This window comes from Falco biarmicus, chromosome 3, assembly GCF_023638135.1.
Source record: "Falco biarmicus isolate bFalBia1 chromosome 3, bFalBia1.pri, whole genome shotgun sequence".
In the NCBI taxonomy this organism is placed as follows: Eukaryota; Metazoa; Chordata; class Aves; order Falconiformes; family Falconidae; genus Falco; species Falco biarmicus.
Window position 1 is genome coordinate 1,048,323 of NC_079290.1, and position 18,960 is coordinate 1,067,282.

The 18,960-nt window shown below is 40.3% G+C and overlaps 1 protein-coding gene across 1 annotated transcript in view; it reads left to right on the forward strand.

The window, feature by feature from the left end:
* Window positions 1-18,960, forward strand: part of TG (thyroglobulin) — a 161,095-nt gene that overhangs the window by 29,321 nt on the left and 112,814 nt on the right. The window contains exons 18-24 of the mRNA XM_056330821.1: window positions 1,232-1,386; window positions 1,915-2,071; window positions 6,019-6,243; window positions 10,960-11,109; window positions 12,690-12,860; window positions 16,416-16,538; window positions 18,272-18,387. Of these exons, the coding sequence (XP_056186796.1) occupies window positions 1,232-1,386; window positions 1,915-2,071; window positions 6,019-6,243; window positions 10,960-11,109; window positions 12,690-12,860; window positions 16,416-16,538; window positions 18,272-18,387 (1,097 nt within the window). The remainder of the gene's footprint in view (window positions 1-1,231; window positions 1,387-1,914; window positions 2,072-6,018; window positions 6,244-10,959; window positions 11,110-12,689; window positions 12,861-16,415; window positions 16,539-18,271; window positions 18,388-18,960) is intronic.

Below are 18,960 nucleotides of genomic sequence, written 5' to 3' on the forward strand. Positions count from 1 at the left end.
CAGAAGGCAATTGAATAGACTTATAATAACGGTGAATTCACCACGACACTCAGTAATTTGTTCCAGTGTTTAATTACCCACATTCTTAGAAATCTCATTTCCTGTTTTGATGTGTACGCTTGAGACATTGTGGCAAAGTCAGCTCTTAAGGACTCTCTGATAAACCAATCAAGGGCGTTGTGCCTTGCAGGAAGAAGCAGGCTTTTGTGTCCTCTGCTTCCTTCTACCATCCTCCTTGGAACCTCTCTGGGCTTTCTCACGCTTGTTTTGGGGTGAGGGCAGGGGAGTTGTGCTCCATTAGTAACACTTGCGTGTGATGCAGCGAGGGTCTGTAGAGGAGGTGAATGACGGAGAGCTCTGCCACTTGTCCAGGCTGGTGGGATAAGACACAGCTCTGTTTGGAGGTGGCATGACAGCATGACTGTTGTGCTGAACCTGAGATAACAAACCCTCCGTGAAGCCTGTGACCAGCATAACCTACTGGAGACAAGAAATATGCACCTTTTTTTTTTTTTTTTTTCCTGGCTAAAAAGATTTTCATTTTGTGACTGATGAACTCACATGTTTGTCATAGGTTTGAGTGATTTATGTCACTTTGGTTTGCTACCAAAAAATTGGAAGGCCCTTGTGGACGTCCATGTCAACACCATTATTATGTAATCAAATTTATTCCCTCCTAAACTTTATGCCCAGTTAATTTGACAAGCTAGGTTTCTGAAAGCCCATTTGAATTAGTGTTAATTGCTTTAAGCATTTAATTCCTTTTTTAATAGAGGTCTTTTCATGATTATGTCTAAGAGAAGTGGAGGTCGACAGGTCAATAATTCCTGCCTTCCTGTTTCTTTTCTAAGTATTGGCATTACGTCAGCTTTCATCTAGTTCTTTGGAAATTTCTATCTGCTAAGGTTTATACAAATTCATCATTAATGATCCAGATTGTTCCTTATCCTTCTGCAAGTTAGCGGTCCAGGGTGAAATACCTCTTTATTATTATATAATAACTGTATCGCCTGGCCTTTTCCCTAAGGCAGAACATATGTATTTGTCAAGCATCTTTCTTGCTGCTTATTGTTTACTACCAATAACTCTACTGCTTTCACCTAGAAGTGGGGAGATGCTATTGATGCAACATCAAAATGTCAAATCAATGTCTTTTTTCGAAGTAATGTTTGTACTGTCCTGAGACTACTTTCCTTTCTACTGCTAAATTCCCTTTCTTCTTCATTTTTAGAGCTCCAGGTATTTCAGACAGTTCAAGCTCAAACACACTTTCAACTACTACTGCCTCCTGAGAAGACTTGTAGTTCTGACTACTCTGGGTTACTCCAGGCATTCCAGACATTTATTTTAGATGAGTTGAAGGCTCGTGGTTTATGTCATCTCCAGGTAATTTCAATTCCTTATTCTCCGTTGTTAGTGGTTTTTTTCTTTCTTTTTTTTTTTTTTTTTTTTTTTTGGTGGTTTTGTTTATTTGTTTGTTTTAGTGGTTAAGGTTTTTTGTATTTAAAAAAAGAAAAAGAAAAAGGTAAGACACAAAGTAGAACTTTGAGAGAGATGGAAGAGCAAAACGTGCCATAAAACCTGTTGGGATTGGCAGCACTCTTATATGGATGATTGTGAAAATAGGATGTTTAGTCTCACTGACCCCACATTGGCAGGTCAGCTTAATGTAGCCATAGAAGTCATATCACATCCAATATCTATTAAAAATATGTTTTGATAGAAGCAAACATTTTGACTAATTCTTACAGTGAGTAAATGACCTGCTAAAATTACCTTTTCCTAGTTCTGTTTTTACAGGTTCTTTTGAAAATGTTGGTTTTGTGCATAGTGCAGTGAAAAAAATAGGAAAAGGCAAGAACTAGAAGGCTCTCCTGTTGACTAACCATGGTTTCATTTAATTTTGAATTTGAGGTGAATGCATTTGGAAATACTGGCTCAGTTTCTGTCTGTGATGATTCCACTGTCTATGTTGAATGCCTGAGCATGGACCGCCTGGGGGTGAACATCACATGGAGGACTCAGCTGGAAAACATCCCAGCAGCTTCTCTCCCTGACTTACATGATATTGGTAAGGTTTTTTTTTCTCTGATGTTTCTGTGAATTAAACCTGTTTTGTTTTTAATTGTTTTCTTTCCCTGTGTCTGCTCTCACAAGGCACTAACAAGGTATTACAAATGCTCACTGAAATAGCCTTTGTAACACTGGAGTTGTGGTTTTGGGCTTTTGGTGTTGATATACTTCTCTTTCCAGGCTGTGATTCCAGGACCTGCTCAATGGTGGAAAATATTGTGTTCCTTACTGGGTTGGGCTTGGAGAAACCTATTTCACACATTGCCAAAAATAAAACTAATTTCTCCCAAGTTTGGGTTTTTTCCCCCTTTTTTTTTCCTTTTCTCCCTTTGACGCTAAAGAAGGACCCCTCAGACATCCTAGGACAATTATGCAGAGACCACTGACTGGCGGACCTTTGCTGTGGTTTCCAAGCGAGTTAGGAATGGTGTAAGGAACTTCTTTCAAAGCAGTCAGTGTTCCTGTTTAAAATAAAAGCTGTAAAAGACATATCCCAAGTTCAAATGCCCTCTGTGCCACCTTTTCTCCGGTTTTACTATTTTAAAATGGTGTCCCCAGCATGTGTCCTTCCTTCTAAGTTTGGGACTTGGAGACATGTGCCCTACAGCAGTTTTTGCCTGATCAGAACTGAATTCAAAAGCCTTCAGGATGCAGGCAGGGTCTGCAGTGGTCGTGTGGTTCCTGGCTTTATGGTCTATTTCAGTTGCTCCAGATTATAAGGGAAACATGAATATTTAAGCAGTTTGAGGAAGGTGGATCAAAGTATAAGTGTGTTTGGTTTTATATTAAACTTTACTTCTGAAAGTGTTCCACTGTGAGTGTGTTACATTTTTGACCCTCTCCACACTATAATTTCCCTGTATTACTAACATTGCTTTTCAGGGAATGGCTGGTTTCACAAAAGGCAGAGCAGAACCTGCTTCTGTAAACACTTGGCACCATCAACTTCCATTACCCAGCTTTGGATTTTTCTGTTTGAGGTGTTTTCTAGTGTATTTACACAGAGTGAGCAAATTGGCTCTCTGATTTGAAAGTCTACATTACTAAAATAGCTTTGTTCTCCTATCTTCTTTAGGGATAAATAAGAAGTCTTGCAGGTTTGGTTTTTTTTGTTTTGTTTTTTTTCCCTTCTGTGAAGTATCTGAGAAAAATTGCTAAACAGAAGTGCTGTGTGCATATGTTCCCAAAGGAGAGCCTCAAATCTAAATCACTCGTGAATACTTCGCTACTTTTTTTTTCTTGCAGATATTTTTATGTACTAAATCTGAGGCTGTGCAAATCCCTTCCTGAAGGATCTTATGCCATTTGGCTTAGTAGCTTAGATAGAACTCAGCTTTAAAATATTGAGGAATGCTTGCAGCAATTTTTCTCTTTTCTGTTCAACAGACACTATACTATGGCTAGTAAAAATGAACTTTTGGTGGATGAATGTATAGTAAACAGTCCCCATCAGTAAAGTCTGGAGGAGGTCAGTCCCTGCCCTATACAATCGATATTTTAAGCTGTGCCTTTGTGCTCTGTATTTTCCTTAAAGAAAATTAGGAATAAAAGAAAGAACAACTTTACTAATTTTTTATTTCTCTTTCTCTCACTTTCTTATTTGGCCAGTATAAACTCTAGGTAACAGTATGATCTCTTTTCCTGTTGAAGTTAGTGTTTCATTCAACAGAAGCAAACCTTAAATCAGATTTCTTCCTACTGCACAGCACAAGATGCAACAATTTGCAGGATATTTCTGTATGTGAAAAGATGTATTGTCCCGCAAGAAGTCTAAATCCCTAAAGTTATACCAGGCCCTGGAGAAATACTTAGTAAGAACTTGTAGTAAATCTAACAATGTCTAAGATGTGTAGTAGCTTGAATTGCCAAAACTGTGCAGCAAATCCAGGGAAGGACTACTGATTCTGCCATGATTTAGGGCATGCTGAAAGTGCCCCCAGGAGGTTCACGTTGGACCAGAAGCTAGGTCCTATGTAAGCAGGGGAGTGTGCCCCAAGCTGGCCAGCCATGCTGGAAGGGCTGAACCGAGGCAGCTCGTGTAAGATGTATCCAGTGAGTCTGTGGCTGGCATGTCCATCAGGTGCTGAATTGTCCTCTGTTGAGTTGTTGCAGAATGTACCTGTCTACTTGCAATGCATGAGCATGTATACTACAGTTAAAGACTTGTTTATATACTCTGACTGTAAAGGATATTATATATGCAGTGTGGTCATAAGCAGGGTCACTTTTAGTGATAGTGTTAAGAACTTTTCAACACAGTGAAACATTTAGGACTAAAGGACATTTAACAGACTGAAGTCGGTTCTTACTGTTTTGGTTGTTTGCTTCATTCCTGTCCTTTCTGACATGTTTTGCTGTCATTTTAAGGTTATTTTTAATTCTGCTATGACTGGTCACTAGACAATTTGGAAGGATATTTGCTTGAATAAAAGGCTAATCTGCTTATTCCTGCTTTCACTTCTGAGATAATTTCTGGCAAAACATTTGCAGTGTTGTTGGCTATGTTTGGTGATCTCCAGTTACTCCCTCATGAGCTAAGTTTCAGTTTTGCCTGGGGTTGAACAAAAACTGAGGGCCATTTTGCTGATTATAGTATGTATTAGTGCAGCAGAATGATAGGTTGCTCAAAGCTAGAGGAATCAGAGCATTGAGAATACAAGGACACAGCTGTCAGCTTTAATGTGAGGTCTGTTTGCTTTAGCCCATAAGCGTAAAAACCTCGTGTCCCTCCTCTGCAATGGGAAAACAACATCTACATGACAGCAGCCAGCTATGGACCAACATTGAGGAAAAGAGGGCACCTACGCTTTCACTATTAAAGGTCTAGGATAATTTTTCAGAAAAGCATTGTACGTCTGCAGTCCGTTTAGCATGGGCAGGAGCGCAGCACTGCGTCACTGGAGCCTCGTACTGGGCTGTGAAATTCTCTCCCTGCACAACTGAAAAGCCACCTGTGGGCTACAGTCCACACTGGGAAACTCACCATGTAAGAAGGCAGCAGTACCTTCAGCTATTTGACTTGGACACATCAATCACAAAATAATAAACTGTATAATGTGTGAGCTGCAACATTCCTCACGTTCTCTTCATCTATATAACATCCTCCCTGTGAAAATTCAGTGTCCAAGGTCTTTAGTGTAGTCACAAAACTCAAAGTACATAGGGTGCAGGATTTCCCATTTGCTGGGTTACTGGGCTGCCCATCACCTGTAGCTACAGGAGGTCCTTGTCTTGCAAATTTGCACCAGTAAACCACCTCAGCATTTCATTCAATGTCATAAACCCTGCAAGGATAAACAGCAAGTGATAGCAACCAAAATCTGCTGGGAGCACTGTTCTTGTAGTACTTCTGGTCCAGCCAAACTGGAGAATCTGCTCTTGATCTAATGCTGAAAATTGTCCTTGTACAAGCCATCAAAAGGGAAACCATCTGGACAACTTAGAATATGGAGAGTAGGAAAGGTACTCACTGTTTCCAGCTTTAAACACCAGCTTCAGCAATTGTGAAGAGCATGTCTGTTGCATGGGTGGTTATGTTGAATATCAGTGGTGTGATGGAAGGTGATTATTAGTCTGTTACTGATGCCAGCCTTCAAAAACAAACCAACCAAATGTTGAAAAAGAAGCAAATGATACCTATTAAACCCCCCCCCCCCCCCCGTAATAAATTAAATCTGAATGTCAGATAATCCTGGTTTTCATCTGCTGTATTTTTGTAACTCAGAAATCAAGTTTTGTTCTTTAGCATCCTCTACATATATTGAGATTAGGACTTGAATCTGATAGGCAGTGTACAGATTCATTCTTGTCTGCTGTTTGCTAACATGCTTGTATTTCTGTATCTGCCTGCGGTTTTAACTTAAAGTTCATCAGTTTCTGTGAGATTCTCCGTTCCCATATGGGAAACCTCTTTCATGCTATTTTGTCGTATTTTTCCCCTGTTAGAAAACGCATTTGTTGGAGAAAATCTCATTGGAGCATTTATAAAAGAGATTAAGGATGGTGGTTTTCTGTTGCATTTGGACTCCAAGCAATTCCTAGCAGATTCTTTCATTGATTTTCCCCGTGATGAAGAGTTTGATCTGTCTCCAAGTGTGCAGCTAGGATGTAGAAGCGGGTTTCACAGAACTTCATCTCCTGGGAAAGCAGTCCCAAATTCACAAGGATGTGGTATGTCTCAGTTTAACTTTCCCTTCTTTGATGTCATTAGGAATCACTATAAAGCTAAAGTTAGAAAATCACCGGTAAACTTGTGTTTATGGTTAATATGTGAAAGGCATGAAGCACCATCGTGAATGATAATAAATCTGAGGAGAAAAGGGAATTAGTGCTTTGCTTACCGTTCGGTCCTTGTATTGAACCAGCGATTTGGAAATAGGCATCATGGCACTGGCATTGTATAGAAGGTTTTGCAAACATTGTTGGGGACATTTTAGATCTGTCTGGTATTAGAAGGTCATGTGCATGTAATGTACGTGAGCCTTAATAAGGTCATGACCTTAAGTTGTAAGTAATGTACATTACATGTACATGATCCTTAATAAGATTTGGCAAAGATATCGGAGCCAGTGCTTTGGATGATGATACATTACCCAGAATAGAAACCTAGATGCAGAAATGGCAAAAGTCCTGAGATAGTGAATTCCTGGGCCAACTCCAGCCAGCTGAGATGGAAGCTTCCTCGGTGTTGGCCAACACCCAGACCTGATTACACTTCTGCCCTCTTTTCATCTTCCTTCCTTCTGCTGAGTCAGCTTCCCTGGAACAGGCTGCCTTTCTGTCAGCGTCCTGCGTAGGCTGCCAGACCTGCCTCTCCGACAGGTCCCCGTGGCTGTGCCCAGCAGTCCTGTGTACCAGCTCATGCTGCCAGTGAGCCTTTGCCGTAAAAGCCCCGCTCTTGTTTCTATCAACATCAGCCCTCCTGCAGTGCAACCCTGATGGTCTCGTCGGCCCAGTTAGCCTCAGTGAGTCTGTGTCTTCCTCATGTCGGTTTGGCATGTGTTCACTGTGTCTATGTCTTTTTTGGGAATGGAGGAGGGATGTACCACTAAGGTCAAGAGTAGTAGCTCTTGGATAAGTTTTCCAATATGGGAAATACGTTCAGATGAGAAAATTTCAACACTGTGCAGCTTAAGTTAGAGAACCTCAGAACAAAGCAAAATACATGGAAACAACTTAGCTCTCTGCTGGATATGGTGGTTCTTATTAAGCTAGGAGAGCTTCTCAATGCCTGGGCAAGAACTTCCAAGTAATCAAGTGATGAATCAGTTCTGCAGTGCTGCAGTTTCTAACTTGGACCTTTAAGGGTAAATTGGCTGCAGTTTCAGTTCATCTCCATAGTCTGAAACACTTCAAGTTTTGATTATTTAAATACACCATGCAGAAAAAAGATTAATTCCAACTGAGAATCCAGAGTCTGTAACAACTTGCAGTCACTTAAGATGTACTGTTATACTGATTAAAGGTATCATTATTTCTTCAGTAGAGTCCATCACTTGGAGCAGAAGAACTTACAAAGAATTGAATCTTTCTGCCAAATATTTCCCACCAGGGATAAAGGCTTCCAAGAAGCAGTGAATTAATTTGCCTTGTGAGTTAGTTCATACATAATTTGAACCACGAAGCTGTAGAAAAATTCACCCAGTAAACCAGACTTATCATAGAGATGTGGAAAGGAGACGGTTTCTGCTCCAGCTTTTGGCACAGGTTTTGCCTTCTAAGATCTCATGGTATACATGCTGCTGACACTGTTTTGTGTAGTAGGGCTGCATATTTTATTCTGAACATGGGATTTAGGAATTCTGTTTCTGGTTCCTCTAACAATAAATAAATATATTTATTTGTTTTGCATTATGGATATATTCTGGCCATTTATCCAGTCTGGATCTGCATCTCTAGTAATAATAGGGACTAGTAGTAAGAAGTATCACCTGTGATTACAGAATTCAAACCTGTGTGAGGGTGACAGGGTTTCTTTATTCTCTTCCCTTTCCTGTTCCACCTGGTTGTTGAAATACAAATTGTCTTTTCTGATCCTGATCTTATTGATTTGTTTGCTTTTACTTGACTGTAAGTGACATTTAGCCTTGCTTCAGGAAGCATGGACAGCTCTTAGTAGCAGCAGCTTTCTAGTGTTCTCAATAAACTCAGTATTTTCATTTAGGAACATGCAGCTGACATGAATCTGCCTCTCATCTCATGTATTTTCCTTACAGTCATCTGTTTCTTTAGGTTAGTATGTATGGTACTTTGTTTCATGTTTTCCTGCCTGTAAGATAAGTAACATTATCATATGTTAGTTTTTCTTATGTGACATGTTTTCTTTGTCTCAGTCTTACACTGAGTTACTTTACCCCACAGGTGTTTATAAATATAATTCCTTAAGAGTATGAGGTAACAGTTTTATTTTAGCTAAAATTTAAAGGGACAAAAGACACTTTTTTGCTGAGGTGTGAGTTGAAAAGAAGAGAGTTGGAAACTGTCCTGGAGGCAACTTTGTGAACTCAGCCCTTCTCCCCCCATTTATTTCAGGAGAAAATCTGAAACCTGTTTGTGAGTTATCTTTGTTATAATATAAAGTTTTTATTCTGGTTCCTTTTATTATTTAGAATGCTTAGCAATTCTATCGGAGCTGATTTGAGCAGATCATAACCCAAATCAAATAAAGTGCTAGATTTATAGCTGAACTGGCAGCTCAAGACTTCATTCCTAATAATGTAGATCAAGAATCAGATATCCCAGTTTTCCAGTATCTCTGGATGGGGGAAAAAGCAGTGCAAGCATTGGGTAATGATCAGTTCTGACAGTTTTTAAGTGTGCTTAGTATAGTGAAAAGAGCTGGTCTAGGGTGAAAAGAGGATATTGTGAGGAGTGCTATCCCTGCTTAGTCACTCCAGCGAGTTGTTCTTTAGCCTGGAATTCGTTACTCAGCACGTTGTTCCCTGGGTACACAGGAGCCCAAGGTTAGTTATGAGTGTGACCAGGTTAGAAATTTCATGTGCAGGAGCAAGGGATTAAATTTGGGGCTCATTTTTACTTTTGTATTTTTATTTTTTCCTATTTTAGGTATACAAAGTTTGAGCCCAGCGCTAACAGTTAGCTCTGAGATTTTGGCTCAGACCTGTTCTTTAGTTTCTTATATTGTTAACATATATGATTGTTAAAGCTTGAAAGAAGTACAATAAGGTGTTTTGTTTAACTTACAGAATGAAACTTCACCCCTGTGTGATTGTGTTGAATGTAACCTATAGCCAAATGATACATGCCTCCAAGAGTTATAGTCTAGAAAACAAGCATCTCTGCACCAACATTCTTTGCTGTTCTTTGTGCCCTTTTTTAAATTTGCCACAAAAGGCAATTTTACTTGCTTAAAACGTTATAGGAGACACAGATATTACTTTCACGTTATGACTACTACTACAAAACCAGGACAATGCTTTGAAAAGCTTGATTTGTTCCTTTATAATGTTTAATTGCTTAATTAGTCTCCCTCATCCTTTGCATTTTGTCTTCAATTTAGGCATGGGTTACTAATTTAATTTTAATTTTCTACTGTTGTTCATTTGCAAGATGAGTGTGATCCTTTTTGCATGTGTTGGAAAATGTCTTTAAAATGTATCAGACACTCTTGTGTATTAAATAACGTGCTTGAGCAAGGAGAATTCTGTCTCATCCAGGATTTTTTGGTTCTATAATTGATTTTAGATATGTGTTAGACCTAGAGTAATTGCCTTGATATGTACTTGGGAGGAAAATTTCACTCTCACAGTTTTGTCATCCTTTACCTTTCCACTGGAACTTTTCCAGCAGATGAAGGAAGATAGGATCATTTTAATACTGGGTTTTTTTTTAGTCTGTTATAATCTAGGTGCTATAAGTTAAATTAATTTACATTCTAGTGTGTTGGCCAGAACAGCAACTCATCATATGGGTTGTAGCAGGGCTGGCCAATTTTCCATGACTGTTTCTTCCTTATACAAACTTCAGCTGCTGTCAAGACATAGGGCAAGAACAGAAATGAAGTTTTGCACCTTGTCAAATTCCCAAAATATACATTTGATAGTGTTTTGAAGGAAATCTACATCTGGAAAACAGCTGTGAAATAACAAGTAAAGGTATTGCCCTGCAAATATGTCTGCAACTCTTCTGCTTTAAAGTTCATTCGGATGATCTGGAGGGAAAGACAGTATTTCATGACCTCCCAGAAGACAAGGAGTTTTCTTTGTAATGTGCAACCACTCAGCTGGAAATATTACTCCTGATTATTCAGAAAAAGATACATATACAGACTAAGAATATCTTTTTGTTTTGTGTTTGGGTTGTCATGTGCACAACTAGTGACTTTTAATCCAGCCATTACTGTTTAGCTTGGAAGTGCTTAGCAAAAATTTCATTACCAGGAATTCTGAATGAAAGTATTGCCATATGGTGGGTTTCTGTATAATGTTTCTGGAGTTTCTACTCCTAGAGGCCGTCCTGTTTCTGTCTGTAGTGTTAGAAGTTACTCTGTAGCTTGTGTTCCTTTGTTTTCTTTCACAACTTATCTATGAAGTGCATTATCTTATTACAAATGGGTTCGACAAATAGAAATCAAGCCTGGGTTTGGCGTTTCCAGACAGCTTGATGTGCACTTATTCAAGTACATTTTTAGGGTGATCTGAGGAAAAAAAAAACCAAGACAAGACCACAGCCTATATTCCAGTCATTTCTGACTTTAATGAGAAAATTACCTTTGTTATACCACTTAAAAATACATATATTAAGAGCTTGAAGCCTATGGCAAGTCTACCAGCATGAGATAGATATATATACTCCCACACATATGTGTTCAAATGCCTGAACTGGTTGGATTCCAGGAGAGTACTAAGGTGATTGTTTTCTTTGCAGTTGTTTGTCCTCCAGGCAGTCATTTCCAGAAGGATGAATGCATTCCCTGCCCTCTTGGCTACTATCAGCATCAGACAGGACGTTCCTCCTGTATCAAGTGTCCTGTGGGCAGAACTACCAACTCCTATGGGGCAATCAGCGCCGATCACTGTAAGTTGAACTCATTTTTTCCCTTATGTTTTGTATTCTGGCTTCAAATAACTGATGGAATTTTTTTCATCTGTAAGTTTTAAAAAAACCAAAACCTCCCTTTGTTTTTTTGTTGCTTTTTTTTTTTTTTATGGATATGATCCTTTCTGCATACGCTCAAAGACATTTCACAAAGACAGAAGAAACTGCCTGGTGTTTTGACGAAAAATGCATGAGAAATAAGTGGTCTGTCTCATCCAGGATGTTGTGGTTCCTTAAGATGTGTCCTCAGGAATGGTATCTGAGTGTTCAGTATCAGTGAGAAACATCTCACATAATTCGTTTATTGTCACTTTGATGAACACTAAAGTAGTCTTGTCTTTGTGCATCTCTTTCCCCTGCAAATATAAATACTTCTCAGAAAGCAACTATCGATATGTTCATTAAAGTTATATTCAGTTTAAATGACTTATTTTTGCATGTAGTTTTTTAATAAATTATTTTCTTTAAGTCCAAATTCAGTTTTTGTCTGTAGAATTAGCTCATGGGTAAAAATAAAAGTCAATAGTAAGAATCAGTTTATTGGGAGTATTGGTGAGTATAGGGTTGTCTTTGTTCTGTTTCAACATACTTACTCTCTTAGGTGGGATAAAAAAAAACAAAACAGGTTTATTGTAATGTACCGACATCAATTAGCTTTTGCCTGAAGTTGTCATTCTTCATTTCTATATGTGTTCTGTTGTACATATTGGACTCCTGTGCTAAAAAGTTTGCCTCTTAGTTTTTCTTTACTGCACTTGCAGTTTTCTTTACTGCAAGTGCCTGCAACTAAGCCTGCTCCCTACCTGGTTTCCACCTTACCTGTGTCCTGAGTCTCAGTGCTAGCCCTTTCCAAAAGGCCATGCTAATTGCTTTCTTTCTTTCCCTGCTGCCTCTTCACAAAGTCTGCAGAGTTTGCTGAATTAACGGATGTTACGGCTCTTGTGTTATTCTTCATAGCATTTCACAGATCCGTTGCAGCAGGCACTGTGCAAACCTGTATGAAAGCAGAGTTCCTTGTCTGTACTTCTTTGCTTTACACTACTTAGCATAAATGGAGATTTGATCCATGGCAGAGAATCCAGATGTTGGCATATGGAGTGCAGCAACAACAAAGCAGTGAGACTACCACATTTCAGAGCACGAAACTCCATGCAAATTAGAGATAATTTTCAGTGAAGTTTCTGCCATACTTGGAGCACTTTTGTCCTACAACATTGAAACATTGTCCTGCTGCATTGACAGGACCAGAGGCAGTGAGCACAAACTAACACACAGGAGCTTCCCTCTGAACATCCAGAAACATCTTTTTCCTGAGGCTGGGCAAGCACTGGCACAGGTTGCCCAGGGAGGTTGCGAAGTCTCTGACCTTGCAGATGTTCAAAGGCTATCTGGACATGGTCCAGGGCAACCAGCTCTAGGTGGCCCTGCCTGAGCAGTGGGGTTTAGACTAGATGACCTCCAGAGGTGCCTTCCAACCAGAACCATTTTGTGAAACCCAGTGACAGCACCATCAAACTACTTTTTTTTTTTTTTTTTCTTTTCTTGTTTATTTGTAACAGGTATCACGTACTGTCAGAGCAATGGGCAGGGTCTGGAGTGTGATGAAGATGGCCAGTACAGACCCTCGCAGCAAGACCCTGACACTCAGAAATCCCTCTGCCTTGATAGCTTTGGAGCAGCACTGGCTTGGACTGAAACAGACGATCTCCTTACAGACTACCAGTGCCTAGGTAAGTGTCAGAAGAATATTTTGTGACCCCACGTAAGTGAAACCTCCTGATGAAAAGACACATCACTCCACAGCTTACAGGGATTCACTTTCCCGTAGCTGTGGCCTCTGCCTTAAGCCACATTCCTCCTCAATTTTGCATGTCTTGACTACACTGGGGAAGTTATTTCCAGTGAGGGAAGAGAGGGAAGCACGTTTCTTACACTTTCAGATGGCTGACAGCTTTTTGACGTATGCTGACATCCTGCTCTCTGCTTGGAAACCTAAAGGAATGATGAGAGGGCTAGTGGGAAAGAAGAATTATGCATTTCTTTGTAAAATTATCACTTATTGTCGTGTCCATGTGAAATAGACTGTGTTTGGCAATGACCTCACAGTCGTGGCATAACGTCACCCTCTGGGATCCTGCTGTGTGGTATTGGACTTGGTGAATGTATCCTTGCAAGCTGGGGGAACTTACTTCTGCTCGAACACAGTTGTGAAATGCGAGTTCTCAAGGATGAATAATTTGAAGGTCATCCATCAAACAGTCCCCCAACGGCCTGCAGCAAGGTCTAATTACGCTTCTCAGCCTCAAAGCTTTTGCCTTGCCCAAAAACAATTTTCCAGAAGTTTTTATTACTCTTCATATGATTGGTATCAAATTTAATGGACTATTCAGTTTAGAAGCTGGTGTCATGGTGTGCTGTGTATTAGACAATATCTTATGATAAGTGTGATCAGCAGACAGAGTGTGAAATGAAAGCCCATAGTTGTGAAGAGGTTGCAAAACTGTTTTCAGTTAAAACAGCTACTTTTTTCTCTAAGCATACTCAGAGACTGATCGTAACTATGAACACAAGGTGTTAGCATCTCTCGCTCTCGGTCATGGGGCAGTTGGGATGTTTCTCTGGGCAGGAGACCCACAGCAGCTTAATTCTCCTGTTACTTACCTTGAGCCTTCCTGCCTGAGCAGTTCTGACTCTGTCTAGGATGGAGCAGTTATAAATATCTGTGCTTATGTTTCTCGATCATGCTAGAAAGTTTCACTACAAATAAATGTAAGTGTTGATAATTTAGGGTTTAAAAAAACAATGAGCACCCGAAAAGTCAGGGGGTTTTTGGTGGGTTGTTTTTTGTTTTTTTTTTAAAAAAGAGTTCACAGGATAATTTAATTTCCCGTTTTTCTTTTAAGGATCATGCTGCATTTTCAGAAAGCATTATATGAAGTGAAACCAATTATGCTTATTGCTACTTTCCACCCTGCCCCTTTTATTTCTCTTCACTGAATTCAGCATGCAACAAGACAGCAGGGTCTGAGGACTGACCTTGCTTTGACAGGAGGCTGGCAACTGGGCAGGGTCAGTAATTATCCCAGCTGGTCTTTGGCTTTTGAGTCTTCAGATGAAAGAAGAATTCCCTTATGTGACTGCACAGTAATAAGCTGTAACAACCCATGCTAGTTCTTATTCTCTCTCTTGTTACATTTTAAGCCACGCTTAACATTTACTGCAACAACATGCACAGGTTCTATATACATATATATATATACATATATAGTAATATGTGAGGTGGAGAATTTCTGCTATGCGCTAAGCCTGTGAAAGGGCTGAGAAGTTACATTACTGTTAAGAAGAGGGCACTGTGAACTAAATGTGCATGAAAATGGGAAGAGGGTAGCATACTTTTCATTGTACTTTCTTTTTGACAAAGTAGCTTTATGAATGCAGTTTTTTAAACTTTATATTAAAAAACACATTTCAAGAATTAAAAAAAAAGGCAGTTCTCCTAGTAGTTTTGCAATGTTTTCAAGTTTAATGTTTCATTACACTTTCTATTTCTCTGCTTTTCTCCTGTGTTATTGCAGAGAAAATGAAAGAGTGGGATGGAGCCAGAATTAGGGAAAAAATTAGATGAAAACATTTAAAAAAATGTAAATTTTTATTTCAAATTTTTCATTCAAAATGAGGGCAGCAAGCAATTGCAAAGAGCACAAAAGCCCTGCTTCTTTTCAGTCTTATGAAAAAACATGAATTCTGTTTTTAACCTGGTATCACTGCAAGCTGCAGATGTAGGAGGGATTTGGTTTAGTACAGAATTTAGCTCATGCTTATATTTTGGTGTCCTGTATTTCTAGGAAGGAAAAAACTTCCACTTCTGTTTATACCATCATTCAGCCCTCTCTCCTGCCAAGCTGGAGTGCAAGGATTTTGTTAAGTGTTTGGCTAGCCCTTGTGTTTCTTCTGAGCAGAAATGACAGTTTTATCAAAAGCACCTGCTGACTCAGCCCTGACAACAGTGGACATTTGCTTCTGATTTAGTCTTGACTGTTTTGCTGTAAGAGCACAAATTATTTTTTTTAAGAACTTATCCCTGACTTTTATTTTGTGGTTTATGCAGATGTTTCAGGGAGAGGCCTGGGGTCCTCCTGCACCCATGTGCATGGGGGAGAGGAGGGCTCAGCCTCCAGTTCTTCCATGTGCAGACAACTCCCACGGGCTGAGACCAGACCAGGGCTCCCGCTTCTTAGGTCGTGTAGGTCTAGGCCAGGCATTGGCTGCAACGAGCCAGAGGTTTGCTGTCATTTGGGGCATTTAAGTGAAAAGTCTGGTCACCACAAGGGTGATGCTAAAGTCATCGTGTTCTTCCCTTCTCCTTGATATGCTGTGCTCACTGAAAGATACTAGTGTATCAATACACGGCCACTGAACAAAACCCCCGTGGTAACTCTTACAGGTCATAGCAACCCGGGCAGCATCGTGCTGGTGCCACTGTGTGTCCTTCACCAGACTGTGATCTTCAGGGCACAGCTGGGGTCAAACCTTCTGGAGTTTAAACTGGATTCCTGGCCCTGTTTAGTGACCTTTGGATTTTGCATCTTTAGACCCCATGAGCCCAGTTTGTGAACAGTGCTGCTTGTCAGACATCCCTATGCTCAGGTGCCGTGGGTCCAGTTCAGAGACACGGGATAAAAGGGTTTGGGATGGAAAGTGACAGTCTGGAGATAAAGGTTGAACGAAGGAGTAAAAATGGAGTGTGTAGGACATGCTACCTCGAACAGATCCCTGAGCCTGAAGTCATGGAGATTAGGCTGTTGTGCTCCTGTAAACAAGTGGTAAGGCTCCTGGATGTCCTTCCTAACCAGTTGCTGTGGGAGCTGCTCCTGTTTCAGTGTCTGTTTTGCAGAAAGCTGGTTCCCCCATTGACTCGATAGTCAGTTCGATGCCATGAACAGGTAACGGGAAGTGGTCAGTCTGCTGCTCAAAGAGAAGTCTCACTGGAATATAAACTCCCAGCCCACTCCTGGCTGTTTTTTAAAGGATCTTATCACACTTTTTTTTTTTTTGTTCCCAAAACAGAAATTCTACCTTCAGTCCAGCTGTCTTCTGCATTATCTGTGGAGTTATGGTACATCATTTAATGAGCAAGCCTCTTTCCCTGCTAAATTCTTCTGATTTTTATTTCTGTCTAAAATCTTTGTCTCTACAGCATGGGAACTGATAATAGTACCCGGTTGCTTTTTGGGTGTGGTTTGGGTTTTTTGTGATTTGGTTTGTTGTTTTTTGGTTTTTTTTAGTGCTCAGAAAATTTGAGAGAGTTTCTGCCTCCAGACTGATTTATGGGTCAGAAGAAGCTCAAATTCTTCAGTCTCAGTCATTTGGGGGAGACCTGCAGAGTCCACCTTTTCAGTGCATTTCAGGTAAGGAAAACTCAGAAAATCTGTAGAGGCAACATTAACCACCATGGAAAATAATAATCTTTTTATATGCTTACAGTGAAGTTCCCACAGGAACTATATGCACCAATGCACTGCAAGATGTTTACAGCTTTTGGTGACCTTGGTTCAGGGAAGAGACTAGCTTTTCTTTCCAAAAGAAGTCTTCTGACTTTACATACCACTTCAGACAAGTCATCTGACTTTAAAGCCAGTTGGTATAGTTTGCAATATGGATGAGAGCTGAGATTCAGACCAGGAAACAGTCATCAGACTTTCCAGATGTGCAGACAACAGAAGGATTAGGTGTTCAGGACATATGAACGCCAAGTTTTCACCTCTTCCCAAATTACCTGATTGGCACATGAAAGAGGAACAATCATCCTTGCTTACATCAGAAGGATATTATAAGGAGTGCAGAGCTATTCCTCTGCCAAGGCTTACAGTGTATATACTATATTACATCTGGATACGTCATGTTTGCTGGTTTATATTGGTTCAAAGTCATTTAAAACCAAGGAGAATCACAGCGCTGCTTTCAAGGTGCTTTAATCAGTCTCACTTTCTGTCCTCTAATGCTCAGACTGTGAAGAGAGGCAGAGGGGTTACATTCAGAATAAAACCACCCTGGCAGTAATAACACAGGTGGCCTGTTTGTAGGACAGACATCACAGAAGTCTGACAAAGTGAGTGGGTTTGTGTTGCATACCATGGTCTAGCTGGAGCAGTCATCTCATGCTAAGAAGTGAAGGCATGAAGCCTTATATATGTTACTGGAATGATTTTCCTGCACCAGATCATCCCCTAGCTGTATACTGTAAGGTTTCTTGCACCTTCTTCTGAAAGTGGAGACCTTCAGAAGCAAGACACTGACCTGAGGGCACCGTGGGAATGAACTTAAGGAGGAAAAGATGCTCCTTTGACAAGCAATCTGATTCAGTGCACACAGCCTGCATTTTCATTACAAGTTATGGCAACTGTCAAATGGCAGCACTACTACAAAATATTACTCCTGGGGGGCGTCACTGAAGGCGAAGAGTTAATCTTTCCATCTCTGCGTCACTACAAAGTCAAGCAGCTTAGCTTACATTTCTGATGTTTTGATCTAAGCTGGTTTGTTTTGTACTACAGACATTTGGAAACAATTTCAGTGCCTGTTCTGGGAGCAGAGCTGTGGGAACAAGTCAGAAGCGAGTGTTTAAGGGCAGAAGGATCTTCAGCTACTCCTAAATCTGGAGGGGGGTGGCTGCTTGCTCCCTCGCACTGGCCAGGTGATTGCTGCAAAGGCAACTGGCATGACTAAAGAATTTGGTGTTTCCCTCCTTCCTATCACCCTGATACTTTTCACAATCCTTTTGCCATGGGTGACTGTATCAGGCAGGTGTAATGTGCTGCCAAAGTGGTTCATGAGAGTCCTCCCTGCCTGCCTCAGATAAAATTATTTAGCAGACATTAAATATTTGGGTGGGTGGTTAGACCTAACTCAGCTGTTTGTATCATTAGGTGATGAGTAACTTTTTTGTATTAATTTAATTTAAAAACCTAACCCCCTACTAAAATAGTTGAACACTAAAGTGCATTTGGCTAACGAAATTCATGTGCTTGCAGTCTGATAGACATATGAAAAACTAGGCAAATGGCAGTAAACAGCGGAATTTGTAGCAAAAATTTTGCACCTGAAATGCTAGGAAATCTAAGGTTTCTTTCCTGTTTTTCAGGCTGTGAAAGGGAAGACGCATGTGGTTTTGCAACTGTAACGTCTTCTGGTGCTGGAGTTCTCTGTGAATTATACAGTGCTGCTGAAGTCAACTTCAACTGCACCACCTCTGGATTGGTAAAAATGATCATATTTAAAAATATGTGTTTACCATAGTACAGTATGTTCAGTGTAAGTAGACAGCATCACAGAAGAAAGGCAGGACGTTACCTGACCCCTTGGGTGTTGCTTTTCACTATGGCCATAATAAATTCCTGCCAGTTGGTAAAGAAGCTACACCCGAACATTTCCAAAAGTGACATCTGAATGCCTCAGTGTTTGATTGAAACATCACACAGCACTTCTGTTCCTAAAACATGCTGAGCTCCTGCACTTGGGAAATTGAGTTAATTTAAAAGGAGAGTTAATCTGGATAATGCAGACTAGAAGTACCTAGGCTGGTAATCAGGTCACCTGGAGCAGTCATCATTTCTCAGTCCCTTCCTCTAGCCCAGGGTTTGGATTGTGTGCTCATTAGCACTGCGACATGCTCCCATTCACCACTGTTAAACACAGCAATATGGCATTGAAGAACTGAGGTCTCAGAATAAAAAATGCCCACGCTGGGAGCTGTGGTGGTTCTAAACCGTCTGCGCTAATTCCTCCCCCTGAGTTTCTGAATAAGGAAAATGTGTTTTAGGAGAGGAAATC